At 47.9% G+C, this 16103-nt stretch overlaps 1 protein-coding gene across 4 annotated transcripts in view; it reads right to left on the bottom strand.

Moving 5' to 3' along the window:
- LOC118218108 (girdin-like) overlaps positions 1-16103 on the bottom strand; it is an 86963-nt gene that overhangs the window by 28276 nt on the left and 42584 nt on the right. For all 4 annotated transcript variants that reach the window (XM_035400522.1, XM_035400521.1, XM_035400523.1 and 1 more), the window contains exons 6-11: positions 15223-15306; positions 14441-14581; positions 11465-11634; positions 2260-2341; positions 1073-1231; positions 515-661 (exon numbers count right to left, since the gene is read on the bottom strand). In XM_035400522.1, coding sequence (XP_035256413.1) covers positions 515-661; positions 1073-1231; positions 2260-2341; positions 11465-11634; positions 14441-14581; positions 15223-15306 — 783 coding nt within the window. The remainder of the gene's footprint in view (positions 1-514; positions 662-1072; positions 1232-2259; positions 2342-11464; positions 11635-14440; positions 14582-15222; positions 15307-16103) is intronic.

Below are 16103 nucleotides of genomic sequence, written 5' to 3'. Positions count from 1 at the left end.
CATATGCACAAACACACAGACACACAGGCGCACACACACACACACACACACACACACACTTATACATTTAAATGTGCCCCAGGTTATTTCCTCCTCTGGAAACGCACATTATCTCTCTGCTTTGATTGCCAGTGTATGCAAACCTAGCTGTGGCTTTGTGGGCAAACGCTCAGATCCCGAGTGCATAGAGCCGTCATTCATGAGGTAAAACACATCTCCGCTAAACTGAGGGAAGCTCTGTGTGTCACAGTGAGCCACTACCTGTGCAGCTAATGCTAGCACTGGTGAGGCCCTACACATTCCAGCTAATGCTAGCACTGGTGAGGCCCTACACATTCCAGCTAATGCTTGCACTGCTGAGACCCTACACATTACATCTAATGCTTGCACTGCTGAGACCCTACACATTACAGCTAATGCTTGCACTGGTGAGGCCCTACCCATTCCAGCTAATGCTAGCACTGGTGAGCCATTTTTTCCCCCCACATTTTTCAGAGCACTTTCGGACACTCACCATCTCCATGTCGTGGATCTTGGCCTTGAGCTGCAGGCTCTCTTTCTCCAGCTCGTGGAGCTTGTCTGAGCGTGCCCTAGAGCCCTCCAGCTGGTCCTCCAGCATGGTCTTAGTCTCCAGCAGCACCTGGTTATCCTCCTTCAGCTCCTGAGGCCACAGCACACAGAATACATGCTCACACACACGCACCGCCTCAATGACAAGGGCCCTACTGCGCACTCAACTCATCACACCTCCACTCTGGCCTTGTAGAACTCTATGGTCGCCCTGTGCCTCCTAACACCACTCTGCCCTTATATAAATCTATGGTAGCCCTGTCTCCCATACCTCCACTCTGGCCTAGTAGAACTCTACGGTAGTCCGACTCCCATACCTCCACTTTGGCCTTGTAGAACTCTATGGTATTCCTACCCCCACCCCCACTCTGGCCTTTCAGAACTCTATGGGAGCCCTGTCTCTCATACCTCCACTCTGGCCTTGTAGAACTCTATGGTCATCCTGTCTCTCATACCTCCACTCTGGCCTTGTAGAACTCTATGGTCATCCTGTCTCTCATACCTCCACTCTGGCCTTGTAGAACTCGATGTCGTGCAGCCTCTCCTTGTAGCGGCCCACTTCGCTCTCCAGCTTATCCACACGGATGGCCTTCTCTCGCAGGGCGTCCAGCTCGTCGCGGTACGCCCGGGCCGACCGCGCGTCCGACAGCAGCTGCATGTTCTGGCATGCAAAGAAACACACTGTACTTCAGAGCTGTGTTCCCATGACAACAGAAATTTCAATTAAATATTCACATGCCGAGGAATCGCGCACAAATGTGCCATAACCAGGACCATAACTTTCATGTTTTAAAAAAAGTACATTTTTCTAAATGGCTGATTCTGTCATCATTTTAAATAATTAAATCTTCAGTTTGTTGTTTTTTTTTTTTAAACCAACTTACTTCCGTTTAAATAATGAATGTATTGAAATAATACAGTAGACAAGCCTTCATTGTCTTTAGGAGGATGACTCAGCCCAGCACTCACTGCGGTTGAATTATGCACCCCGTCCCCCACGTCTCCCCAATAAAATCACACCCTGCATCCACTCCTCTTGTCTTTCTGGCTGAAAATCAAAGGCAGTGCCCAATTTACACCAGCTGCTCTCAAGTAAATGACATGGTAGAGAACACTATGTGATTTTTTTTTTATTTTTTTTTTATTTTTCAGCCAAATTACATTTAAGGAGGAATTTCCCTTTCTAAAGAGTCACAAGAACAGTAGGGGGTCTAAATAACTCGGGCATGTTGCATGTATTAAAGTGTGTTCACTTCAAAGAGAAAGTGTGAAAATAAGAGAACACTGTAAGGGCCATTTTATGACACAGCTCAGTCATTAACTGGTTAAGTGCAATAGGAATTAATTAGAGAATGGAGGCTGTCCTGACTGGATGTTTCACAATATGAAGGTAACATGCACACTCCAATGAACTGGGCTGTGGTAGTCATTGGCTGGTGGTTGAACATGGAGCTTTAGCAGTCATTGGTTTGTGGCAAGCGTCAGATATTGAGCTTAAGCAGTGATTGGCTGATGGTGGTCGTCGGACATGGAGCTTAAGCAGTAATTGGCTGGTGGCTTGTGTCAGATATTAAGCTTTAGCTGTGATTGGCTGGCAGTGGATGTTGGACAGGGAGCGTTTATCAGTGATTGGCCAGTGGTGGTGGGTGTAACGGAGCTGTGATTAACCACTTGTTTCCCTCACTGTACCTCCTGCTGGATCCTCTTAAGCTCCACCTCCAGATTCTCCAACTCCTGCCGGCAATCCATCAACTGCTCACTCTTCTCCTCACTGCCAGAGAGGCGGGGATGAGAGAGAGAGGGGGGGGGGGGAGGAGAGAGAGGGGGATGTGGGGGGAGAGAAAGGGGGCTTTTAGCACACATGCGTATATAATGTTTACTGAGTGGGCATTTGCCAGTTTCAGGTTATTGAAGGAATGCAGGTAAATGCAGGTAAAGTTCCCTTCTGAAGAGTACAAGGAAGGATGGGCTGGATTTGAACCCTCGAGCCACAGAGTGAGCACACCTCCGCCTGCAGGGCTGCCCCACACCGACAGGACAAAGCGCACACACACACACACACACACAACCGCGCTACGCCCCACATAACAGCCCGCTGTTCTACAGTAGCTCAACAAGTGTGTTCAATGAACAGCTGTCGTCTGAAACAAATAACCCGGACAAGCGTTCCAGTGTTTCCACCTAAGAAGCCTGCTGATGGACCGAGAGGAAATCACACATTGCACACCTGCCCAGGTGAACAGAAGGCCACAGGTGGAGCACAATGCCCTGTAGCAATTAAAAAAACCACACTGCACGTCCCACACCACGCTACGGCTACCTCGCGTGTGAGCAGTGGTACACACCCTAAGGCGCAACTGACCTACACTCATTAAACTGAGCTGCTAAAACCACACAGCACTCAAATAGGGCTGAGGAGGCCCATTATATTTGATCTTGCGCTACATTATCACAGATAATATTACTATTACGGCTTGTTACTGAAATACTTCTCATACTGCTGGGTCATTGGTATTTACCTAGATCATCATTGGTATTTTCTAGATCGTCTGTTTCCAATCTTATCCCAGAAGGTGCGAACGGGGAGGCCAGCCTGAGATCAGGGCTCAACCCAAACCCCGGTCCTGGAGAGCCGCATGGTCTGCTGGTTTTCGTTGTCACTGAGCATTTAATCACCCAATTAAAACAGCTTATTAAGCAGTAAACTCAGCTCAGCTGGTTCCTCGAGTCTAAACTGGTAGTTGAGCTTAAGGTGAAAACATAAACGAGAAGAACCTGTTCTTCTCGCCGACCCGGATTATGTATATAAGCCCTGCTCCAGATCATCCGCTGCAGATAATCATGGATTTCATGTACACATGTTCAATGGCTCAAACGCTCAGAGGCTAACATGTGTGCACAGCTAAATTATTAGTGTTCAATCAACTCTAACAACTGGACAAGGTTTACTCTGTAATTACAGATTTGAAATACTCTATCAAATCTGACTTCACACTGAAGATTTTTCTGTGCATACGCCTGTTATGAGCATGCTCAGCGCGTGTGCCTGTTGGGAGGGTGCTCAGTGGAGGCTGTTGCCCGGAGCGACACAGCTAGCCATTGCCCTCCTGATGACCCCGGCTAGAGGAAGTTCTGGTGCAGCCGGCAGGGTCACTCCTAAGGTCAGACAGAGGTCACGCCTCTCAATCTCTCTGCTCTCTACATCCTCCCCACAATCCTTCACTTCAGAGCCCCGCATTGGTGCGCGCGTCTGTGAACCCCTGCTCATCGATTAGCATTAGTCAAATTGAATACCGGGTGACAGACTCAGCATTAGCATTAACCAAAACAACTACTGACATGAACAACAGTTAGCATTAGCAATAATGGGCACAAGTTCACCATGACGAAAATGCGCCTCTTGTATTGGCATTAGCCATAATGGGTAGGGCCTCACCAGTGCTAGCATTAGCTGTAATGTGTAGGGCCTCACCAGTGCTAGCATTAGCTGTAATGTGTAGGGCCTCACCAGTGCTAGCATTAGCTGTAATGTGTAGGGCCTCACCAGTGCTAGCATTAGCTGTAATGTGTAGGGCCTCACCAGTGCTAGCATTAGCTGCGCAGGTAGCGGCTCACTGTGACACACAGAGTTTCCCTCAGCCTTAACGTGGATGTGTCCACGTCCACAAAGCTACAGCCAGGTTTGCATACACTGGCACTCAAAACAGACAGATACTGTAATGCGTGTTTATAGAAGACGAAATAACCTGGGGCACATTTTAGTGTATAAGCGTGTGTGTGTGTGCCTGTGTGGCTGTGCGTGTGTCTGTGTGTGTACCTGTGTGTCTCTGTGCCTGTGTGTGCATGTTCAAGTGAGTTTATTCAATCCAACAAAAGGATACTGACAAGAAAACAACGTTACAGTAAGGAAAAAATTAAGAACTCATTCCCCTGTGGACTGAATAGAAAAGCATGCAATAAATCCCCCCTACAGAGCCACGCGCTCAAAACCCTCAGTAAAATGAAACCGATAAAAACAGGAACAGTTTGAAACAAACCCTCACTGCCAGCGGAGGCCCTGATGGAAATATGCAAATCTCTACCTGTACAGGCAGACTTAGTTTCCCCATGTTGTAATCTACATTGTTGTTCAAAAAGCGATAAAAAAGTGACACTGCCTTTTCATTTATGTTTTATTTGTTACACTGTGCGCACAAAGCATTTCCAAGGAAAAAGGTCGATGAACTCACTGAGGCGGAAATTCTGCACGCATTAAACCAAATTAGCCTGCGTTTATATTCAAATCCATTTTTTAAAGCCTTTCCCTCATTTTTATCCTGTTTTTTTTTTTTTTTTAACGCCCAGCCGCACACAGCCAAGCTCGCGCTGTAAAGTTCAGAAGCTGATGTGGGAGAGTGCAGACAAGCACACACTCTTCTCAAAGCAGGTAATGAAGCATGGCAGCCGCTTCTTTAACCCTTTAAGGTGCAAGATCGCAAATGCAAAAATCTTAACTGAACATTCCAATACTGAAGTAATGAAGTTCTAGAACACCGACTTAGAATTTTGAAAAACCATTCCATAAAAACCTACACTTTGAAGGGTTAGACACTGCAGTCCACAAACCAAGCTTCCAGACACAGGAGCTGGAGGAAGGCACTTAATGCGCAGCTTCAGCATATGTACCGCGGGTGCCTGATAGACCAGCAGGGGTCGCTAGAGAGCAAAGAGATGCAGGTTCCAGCTGACTGATCCCTCCCTAACCCAGGTGACGTTAGAGCCAATTAGGCATCGCCCTGTGAGGCTACTGGTCACAGACTATACTGACAGGATTCTGTTCCTCCCCTTGGGGGCCCCACCCATGCGCTAGAGCAGTGCCTTATCAGGACGCGCCACCCAGCAGCCGCATTCAAACGCGCTCTAACGGTCGGTGAGCACTGTTTGTTTGGATGCAAAGCAGAGCCGCGGGAGGATTGTTTTACAACGCGTGGCTCCGGGGCTCTGAGCGGGGAACGCAGCGCGTCACCTGGTGCTTTTAAAAACACGGCGGGAGCGCGGAGTTAGCGGCTGGGCTCAGATGTGGACTGGACAGGACAGCCCCCCCCCCCCCCCCCCACGTGCAGTCAGATGGTGTTTGGATTGGGAGGACAGCCACACACATGGCACACGCCATTGCAATTCCACAAGAAAAAAAACCAAATCCAACTCGCGGGAGCTGGAAAGTGCTGATAAGCACCAGAGCCGCACGGAAACGGGCTTCGAGTCCGGCGTACGGCGGCAGTCCACAGTCACGCAGCGCGCGCACACACACACACACACACACACACACACACACACACCCCCGCAGTGATCTGCTTCCTCGCGGTGAACCGAATGTTACAACCGCACGCCACGCTTTCAAACACCTCTGTGCATTTCCCCCAGCTCAATATCCTCTGCCACAAAGGGAGCAGATCACAGCAAGAGGCCTGACTCTCATCTCCGCGGGTCTACCTTTGGGAAGCACTGTACAGAGGAACAAAGACCAGAGGGTCTACCTGTGGGAAGCACTGTACAGAGGAACAAAGACCAGAGGGTCTACCTGCGAGAAACACAGTATAGAGAAACAAAGAGACCAGCAGGGTCTACCTGTGGGAAACACAGTATAGAGAAACAAAGATACCAGCGGGGTCGACCTGCAAGAAACACAGTATAGAGAAACAAAGAGACCAGCGGGGTCTACCTGTGGGAAACACAGCACACAGGAACAAAGAGACCAGCAGGTCTACCTGTGTGAAACGCAGTACACAGGAATAAAGACCAGCAGGTCTACCTGTGTGAAACGCAGTACACAGGAATAAAGACCAGCGGATCTACCTGTGTGAAACGCAGTACACAGGAATAAAGACCAGCAGGTCTACCTGTGTGAAACGCAGTACACAGGAATAAAGACCAGCAGGTCTACCTGTGTGAAACGCAGTACACAGGAATAAAGACCAGCGGGTCTACCTGTGTGAAACGCAGTACACAGGAATAAAGACCAGCGGGTCTACCTGTGTGAAACGCAGTACACAGGAATAAAGACCAGCGGGTCTACCTGTGTGAAACGCAGTACACAGGAATAAAGACCAGCGGGTCTACCTGTTCTCAGTTCTACTGCAGCCTGGCGGTTTCATCATGCGGCAGCATGTGTACACCCTTCCTCCCGCCTGCTCTTCATCACCCTCGCCACACATTTTCACACCCATCTCGCTGGGGCGAAAACGAGGGGCTCTGCAGTACCAGTGGTATGCTGCCTCAGATTTCAGTCTGTGGAATCCACGCTCTAATTATACATGGCCCATGCTAAATAAATAAGGTGTATAAACAACAAGGGTGGAGTGGGATTCCCCCCCCCCCCATTCCACCACTGGTAACTGCTGAACCCCAACATCTACTTGGCCTTGTTTAATAAGGAGAGGGAGAACATTTTTGTGGGTTTGAATTCTTTTTTTTTTTTTGTATGCAATTTCTGTGGTGGGAAAAAGGCTCCAATCTACATTATATTTCTGTGAGCTGTAGGAGACAAAATAATTGGAACAGCATGACTGCCAGCAGTGAAGAGGGGAAATGTGTTCAGTTGGCTGAAGGGGTGAAAATGAATTCTTGTTATTGAAGGCAGTTTTTATAACCTCAGCACCGAGCACTATATCTCTCGCACCTCAGAGCCACAGGGTCTGCTGCTGCCTTCTGCTTTCAGTCCGATTCAGACCGCAGAATCCAGGTGAGGTAAACCGTGTAATCAGCCGCTTCAATTAATCAAATAAGCATTGCCTAGCAACAAAAAAAAACACATGACCCTGCAGCTCTCCTGGACCAGGGACTGCTGATCCCTGCTATTTAGAGTATTTAAAAAAAAATCAAAATTAACCCCAGCCAGTCCTGGGTAAATATACACAGGATTAGATGGTAAATGGTAAATGGACTGCATTTATATAGCGCTTTTATCCAAAGCGCTTTACAATTGATGCCTCTCATTCGCCAGAGCAGTTAGGGGTTAGGTGTCTTGCGCAAGGACACTTCGACATGCCCAGGGCGGGGTTTGAACCGGCAACCCTCCGACTGCCAGACAATCGGTCTTACCTCCTGAGCTATGTCGCCCCTCCATAGATTAACATTCCAACTCACAGAATCGAAAAGCTATAAAGATACCGTTTACCACAGGTGGTGTACATCTTTAACATGTTTTTTTTAAAACTGTAGAGTAGCACAGAGCTGCAGGTATAGCAGTTACAGTTCTCAGGAAAGGCCAAAGTTCGTTCCTTTTTTCTGACCCTAACTGGACAGAAAGAGACAGGAAGAAGAGAATTTTATTGCTTGCAGTTGTCACCTGTGAACCTGTGTATTGGTGCTGCTCTCTGGTCGTGGGGAGGCTGATCTGTGGGCTGTTCTGGATGGCAGAGCAGTAACGGACTTTGCTAGCGGTGTGCCCTACGTGAGCCGCAGCAGCGGTCAGCTGTTTCCATCACAACCCAGGAAACACCACGACCGTCATTATCAACCAGAACAGAACAGCACACCAGCGACTACTGAGCCATTACCGCCATTATTATCACTTCTAAACCTACAGCTAGAATATGACCTGATAATGGAGAGCGCGCGTTCTGCAGGAAAGCGCGGAGAGCAGGCGGGACTGTGGGTAAAGAGCAGGCGGGATTGTGGGTAAAGCGGGCCGAGCAGCGCTCTGTGCTCGTGGCGGGAACGGCGGGAAAGCGGGACCTAAAATGGGTCAAAGTCACGCCGCAGCCATCCATCACTCCGAGGCCGCTCCCGATCTGGGCCGCGAAACGCAGGCAGCGTCTCACCGCGTTACCGTCGAGTCTCGGTACTCTAGACAGAGGCGGGCGGCACATCCGCACGCCAGCCACCGCGCGAAGGTCACCTTTCGCCGCTATTTTCCGCGCGGCTGTTCCAGCCGCCAGTCCCGCAGGGCCTGTGTCTCCGGCACACCTGGGCCAAAGATGCTATTTATACACTTTAACTCTCTATACCAGGAGTGGGCAACAGTTCCAGAAGGGCTGCTGTGTATGCAGGGTTAACTCTCTATACCAGGAGTGGGCAACAGTTCCAGAAGGGCTGCTGTGTATGCAGGGTTAACTCTCTATACCAGGAGTGGGCAACAGTTCCAGAAGGGCTGCTGTGTATGCAGGGTTAACTCTCTATACCAGGAGTGGGCAACAGTTCCTGAAGGGCTGCTGTGTATGCAGGGTTAACTCTCTATACCAGGAGTGGGCAACAGTTCCAGAAGGGCTGCTGTGTATGCAGGGTTAACTCTCTATACCAGGAGTGGGCAACAGTTCCTGAAGGGCTGCTGTGTATGCAGGGTTAACTCTCTATACCAGGAGTGGGCAACAGTTCCAGAAGGGCTGCTGTGTATGCAGGGTTAACTCTCTATACCAGGAGTGGGCGACTGCTCCTGAAGGGCTGCTGGGTTCTGCTTCAGTTAGTTACCCTGGCTCAGCTAAGCTAATCCGCTACACAGGCTGCTATATACACCGCTAAATACACCGCTATATACACCACTTCACTCAGATCAGCCCACAGTTAGATGTCTCATACAGACTTCTATTCTTCTATTATACATTTGAGTTTTTCCAATAAATCCTGCCCAGATGTCATAACTGCCTACATGTTTTAATCTGATTAAATCATTAAGAGCAGGAGTTGGCGGGAGATCCAGACACAGATACGGCCCTCCACGCCCACCTCTGCTTCATACGCTGCAAGAACAGCTTCTGGAAACCCAGCAGGTCCCCGGTGATTCTCAACAAAACGCTTTTACCAACCAAAACATGAATCGAAAGAAAGGAGAAGTATGTTCTAAACATTAGTGCAAATGGACGTCTCTTTTAACTGCAGAAAACCGCAGCAGTTTTTCTCCTGTCAAAAGAATTAAAATGTTTAAGTATTATTCATTATGCTGATGAGCTTCTCTCACACTACTTCACTTTACTAGCAAAGTGCAAAGACTTTGAGGAGGGTCCATGCATGCACTAGAACAGTGCCATATTTTAAATGTTGAACTGATTTACCTGTTTACACATTGTTTTTCAGTTATTGGGTCATTAATTTGTGGGAAAGACACTTTCAGCAGTTCGCCATATAGTCTCTGGAATTCAATCCCAAGTCCTATTAGAGATACAGCAGCAATTGGCCCTTAACTCAGGTCTTAAGACTCTTGTGCAAATTACTCTTACAGTCTGAATTTTCAGCAGACACAGGCTCTCTAATCTCGGTCTTATCGTAAAGCACTCCGGGATGTTTAAATGAAAGTGCTTCATAAGGAGTTTCATTGTACTTCCCCATTAGGAACGTCAGAAAGATCTGACGGGTAATTAGCTGGTCAGATACCCGCTCAGTTTAATACAGCACTAACGCTGACTCCTGTCGAGATACCGGCTCCACTCAACACTGCTTTAACAGATGGTTTCTCAATTTAAAATAGACCTCAGCATGCAGATTAATTCACGTCACGTGGTCTGTTCCTTTAACAGGAGGAGCGACGCACTGGTGTAACACCGCGCTCACGTCCGTCGCTGTTCTTACGGGGAACGTTAGCACACGCTGACTGCGTGCTCCCATCCCACAAGGTCAGCGCCCCCCCGGGAAACAGGAAGTTCATCAACACTTATGAGGGTTCTAAAAGCTCTCGCGCCGCCCGCGCCGGCAGAACAGAGTCCGAAAATGACCTGCAGAAAGAGGAAACGAGACAAGCCAGCGTTATGGAACTCTAACGGCTGTGGCGCGCTGCAGTTCCTCTTCGGCGTGGAACAAACGGGTTCTTCCGTTCTCGCGAAAGACGGGACAAAACGTGTCATCCCAGCCAAAGCAAAACGTTCTCGTATGTTTTGTCAACGTTACAACATTGCCACCACTGCACGTGATGGCAAGTTGTGAGAACGTTTTGCGTTAGGATGGACCTTACAGAAAAGGGATAGACTGCAGCATATCGCAATAAAGCATATTACACAGATGAGATCAGAAAACATATCGCAGCAGATAAGGACGATATATTTATAACACAACGTATTGCAGAAGGTCCCGATTCTGTGAGAGATGCTGTAAGGCAGATTTCTCACCCCTGATGACCTCGAGGACTAAGATTAGGGCTGCTAACCAGAGCAGCCGTTTGAGACGCCTGAACTCTGCAGCTCCGAAAGGCTAAAATGAGCAGTTCCTTCCTCTTCAGATACAGACAGCAGAACGAGGTCAAACAGAGACATGGGGGGGGGGGCAAGTGGTTCCCCTTCGTGATGAAGTGAGCTGCAGGGAGGAGAGAACCCTGCCCAAGATGTTCTGATGGGACAGCCCGTATGGGTGTGCACACAAAATTCCGACAACGTCAAAGAAATCTCCCACAAGGAACCTATGGAGGAAAGCCATTTGACTCATTAACTTGAGATTTGGGTGACAAACACCTTTTTAGAAATTTGCAATCAAAGTGGCCATTTTTGGGAACTTTTTGGCCCAATAAATGCCTCCTTTAAGACCTTGTCATTTATAACCATTTTACCTTCATGTCATTATAGCCCTCATAGGACATTCAAAATATGGCATTAAAAACAATACTGTGTGTTATTTTTGTACAGTAATATATTCATTTTGAATATATGAATATTTATATATTTTCATATGAATAAACTGCACTGTAGCTTTTTGTGCTACAGTCAATTTGGTGTGTGTGTGTGTGGGGGGGGGGTGTTGTATCACACTGTCAACAACAACGCAGTTCAAATGTAACAGAATTTCAAATTTAACAACCTCAACTGAACAACGGATTTCTCCCATTTGAAAATTTGAACATTAGAAGAACACAATAATGAGTTTGTCTGTGTCCACATTCACGCGAAACGTTGCAGTTCCCTCTCTGAAGCCAGGGGGCGCCGGCGGTACTCACAGCTCCTGCCTGAGGCGGCGGATCTTGGCCTTGGCGTCGGCCAGCTCCACGGACAGGTGCTGGCGGCTCTCGGTGCGGTGCATGCTGGGAGAGTCGTTGGGGGACTGGGCGCTGGGGGCGGGGGCTGCGAGCTGGCCGCAGTCCCTCTCCTGAGTCAGCTCCACGATCGTCTGGGGAGGGAAGGAGGGGCGATTAGTAATCAGGCATGAAACAATACACTCATTTTCAACTCCTGCAAAACAGTAGCTCCCAGCCTTGGCCCTGGCTTCCCCCTTGTGTGCTGTTTTATCACACTTCCGGCCTCTTAATCAATTAAGGCTGCGGAAACCGTGTTTAAGTTCCTCCATAACTCTTCCCTCAAACACATCGCAACACAATGCAGGCTTGGCACGTCGCCATTTTCTCTGGATTTTGCTCAATCGTTTTCCATGAATGGTGTAGCTTCAGTGATCAGATGTCCACACATTCAGCCACTGTATCCCCACAGACTTCACCTGCTATTCTACAACTGACTCAATTAAAAAGTGTAACGTCTTTCTAAATTAATAATTTGCCCAGTAGCACATCACAGAAAATCCACCAACTCACTTCACCTACAGCCAATAAGCTGATTCATATTCTCAAGTGTGAACGGGCCACTAATGTAGTTGCCTATGCAAAGAGGCAGTGTGTCTCTTTCCATCTCTCCCTTCTCCTTTCCTCTCCTCTCTGTGCTCCCTCCCTCTCCTCTCTGCTCTCTAAGAGGAGTGCGATTAGAGGGATGACACACATTAGGCCACGCCCCCTGGGGCCCCAACCGCACCCTCGGGGGAACACTCCATTAAATGGAAACTCCAAACGTAATTAGGAGCACTCGTCTAATTGGTCTAACGGATTTACCTAACTTGCACCGGGGCCATTGACCTGGGCCGCGGTTGGCTGAGCCCCACGGGAAAACGGACCAATCGGTGAAGTGGGCTGAAGTGGTCGGAAGTGGTCTGAATTGGGCTCAAATGAACCGCAGAGCACAGGAACTCGAGCCGGGAGGGGGTGTTGGGGGAGGGTGTATTTGAATTTGCTGTCAGGCTGCTCATAACTCACAGCTCTCCCGAGTAAACAGCGTTTTAATGAAGGCAGGATGGCCCAGAGAGAGCCTAGCTGAGGTTTGTTATGAGACACCAGAGGCTCCGGGCGCTAGGCTAACGGGACGGCAGTACGTTAGCGGCTGAGGTCTCTTTAAATCACACCCTCGTCCACACAGTACACCTCGGGCGGCTAACAGCTGTTTTACACTCAGTCCAACCGTTCCAGAAAAGGCCTATATTGAAATATATCTTAACATATCAACATTTTTGAAAATATATTCACAAGTACGTTTCACAGCTCTTTACTGAAAAAATATATTAGCAATATCTGATAGTGGCAATAATCTTCACATAATTTATTGTAAAAAGGTTCAATGGCTTGATAATATATTGGAATATTTTTAAATGTATTCCATTCCGGTAATGTGATACTGATTTCAGTTCAAATCCATAAAAGTTATCAAACTTTTTCCTTTTAAAGAAACATTCACCAAACTTAGGCGAAGGCAAACTTTCTCACAATTCCCATCAAGCATTTCACCGGCATCACACAGATGTCATAAGCCCTGATTTCCCCATGAACTATGGGAGCTTGAGGCCAGGGACACACGGAAATGTATGCACACACTCTATAAAGATAATGATTAAAAGATATGAACACTGTTCCGAATCAACAAATCAGCCTACAGACACAGGACAAGTACCCACACGTGTACAGACGATCCCTTTTGAAGTAATAAAGATAATTACAAGCAGGCGAGAGCACGAACACTGATGTAAAGTTTCTAAGCCCTGTGCCAACATTCTTCATGCCAAAATCCTTCAGCTCTCCTGTCTACACATGCCACTCTCTGGGTGTTTGCATTACAGTCTGCAGAACGTAAAACAACACATTTTTTTGTGTTGTGCAAATTGCAGATGTTGCAAATGTTGACTTCAACGTGGGGGGGAAAAAAACATTTTCTGCCATTTTTTTTTTCTAGTCTGAGTTCCAATCCAGGACACGTCTGATTTGAATTTTCCTTTATTTAGTGTCTCATTCTCTTCTGTGGTGAATTGTAGGCCACAGCTTAATGTAGAGCAGCGAAGGGGCTGGATTCTCTTAAAAATGGGACACAGGAGCCAAACATATCACACATCCTATTTATTCACAGTATATGAGTAAGATCCTTATAAATGCAGATTCAGACACTGGAACAGGGTTTTTGATTAACCTGAATAAGACAATTTATTTATTCTAAATTATCTAATTGCTAAGAAGTTGACTGTGATGTGCTGCATTTGACTGTGCTGTAGAGGTAGAAGGCAGGAGTACATGCAGGCATCTGCTCCAGCAGTTCCCCTGGCTCAATTAACTCTCTATATGCCAATGCTGGCTCACACAGAGATAAGGCCACAGGAAAATCTTTGATACCGGGTCACGGAAACAGGTCTTATCAATACATTTAGCCAACATGTCAGATCAGATCATAAGTGACTGGGCTAAGTAAATAATCAGAAGCAAAACTGGCATGAAATCCAGAAAGATGCAGTCCTCATTATCTATACCACAAGGTTTGTTGTAAAGAGTGGGAAAACCCAGGAGAGCAGAGGTTCCCAAACATTTCTGATTATGGCCCCTTATCATGATATAATGTTCTGTGAGCACCTAACAAGTACAGATTACTGTGAGCTCAGGCCCCTCCTGGATTACCACTTCCTTAATCCTCAAACCAGACTTTAATATGTCTGAGTGTGTGTGTGTGCGTATTGGTATGAGCGTGTGCATTCTCAATAGTAAAAAATAAGTAGTGGGATTTGCCTTTAATTGAATCTAGATTTTACAGAGGATTTTTTCAGTCACAGAGCAGAGATGCACCTAGCTTCGAGATAACAGAAGGCTGTATCCGTGTTTTGAGTGACAGGTCCGTACCTCCAGCTGCTCGTCCCTCTCGTCCACCAGCCGCTTGAGGTGGAAGGCCATGCTCCTGGAGAGAGAGTCCAGGTCCTCCGGGGCGAGCGAGCCTGCCTCCAGCCACTGCAGGTCCAACACCTTCTCCTGGTTATGGGTCACCTGGCAACCACAACAAGGCTCAAAGCCACGCCCCCTCCTGCATGGAGCCCCGCCTCCCACACACTCAGAGTGAGTAGGCTGAGCTAATTCCAATTAAGTGATTACAGATGGCGGTAATGCCTATCCGATATTACATTACTGAAATCACTGCATCTCTACGATCGCACTGATCAAAGCTTTCCTTATCTCTAGCTTCAATGTTTTTCTAGCCATGTTAAATGCACCTTCTACAAGTCCCTTTGGCTAAAAGCAACTGCTGAATGCTTGAATTGTGAATAGTAAATAGTTAATTGTGCTTCACGTTACAGCTGGAGGCTGACTTGCTAGCGTATCTATCTTTCCGTCAGGGCTAAGACGTTGCTCCACTAAAACAAACAGATGAAATGTCAGCCCAGTGTTAGCCACACTGCTGATGCGCCTTTCAGCTTCTCCTGATCTGGACTGGCAGATAAGACATACCCAACAAATGTACAAAGCTTGTAATGGCAACAGGTTGCATTGTATATAGAAGCAACAGCCTTTTCTCGGTGCGTAATTTTAAAAAAATGATGAGAGCACACGTTGCAGACATAAAACACGCATTTGCGAGACCCCAGAAGCCCTGTTAGCCGGACGCTACGTCAGGCCGGCTTGTTAAATACCTCCTGTATGTGAGACGCGATGGCCGCCTTTGTGTCGAAGTCCAGGCCCTGGATCTTCTCTATGTACTCTTCCTTCTGCTCACACTGGAAGACAAAGGGAAGAGGACGGGGGGGGGGGGGGTAAGGAAGGAATCTGGGAAGTGTACATCTGGGATGTGTACATTCTTCCGGGGGTCTCTGAGAGGACCCCGGCCCCAGCTATTCAAACGCAGCAGCGGACTCGAGCAGCACGATGCTGAGCTGTGTAAGACCGTGTGAGACCGTGTGAGACTGTGTGTGCTGCAGGCTTCTCACACACTGTCATTCCGCCGGCCACACAGAACGCACACAACATCCTTTCTTTCTTTCCTTCTTCTCGGGAGCGAGAGCGTTTCTGTTTTCAGTTTAGCCGCGCGGTTGCTAAACCGCCAGCGGGCGGCTTGAACACACTGCAGCCAGTGTCTGGGGAAAAGCCCCTTTACCGTACAAAATCATCTGACTTCGTTTTTTTGGTTAAATAAAAATAAAAGAAAAAAGAAAAAGCCAAATGCAGACATTACGTATCACTGAAAGTGGAGCAACACAAAAGAAACCACAAAAAAAAAAATTTCCTCAAGAGCCATCAAACCTGCAGAGTCCTCAAAGACAGGCAGAGCAGGGTCCAGTCCAGTCTTCCAAAGACAGACCCAGGTTGTTTGCTGATCTTTTTGCTTGTGGGTTTAAGAAGCTCCGCAGAGATTTAGCAAATCTGGCTTTGGGAGGCGTCTGTGGCTCACAGACACGGGGCGGAAGAGTCTCAGCGGGTCGATCAAGCGGTGCCCCCACCCCGCCCCCAGCAGGACCCCCGACGGCCAGACGCACCGCCCCACCGTGAACCTTGACCCCACCACGACCCCTGGGTT

The sequence above is a fragment of the Anguilla anguilla genome, chromosome 18, assembly GCF_013347855.1.
Source record: "Anguilla anguilla isolate fAngAng1 chromosome 18, fAngAng1.pri, whole genome shotgun sequence".
Classification (NCBI taxonomy): Eukaryota; Metazoa; Chordata; class Actinopteri; order Anguilliformes; family Anguillidae; genus Anguilla; species Anguilla anguilla.
This window is presented reverse-complemented; position numbering and strand designations above follow the sequence as displayed.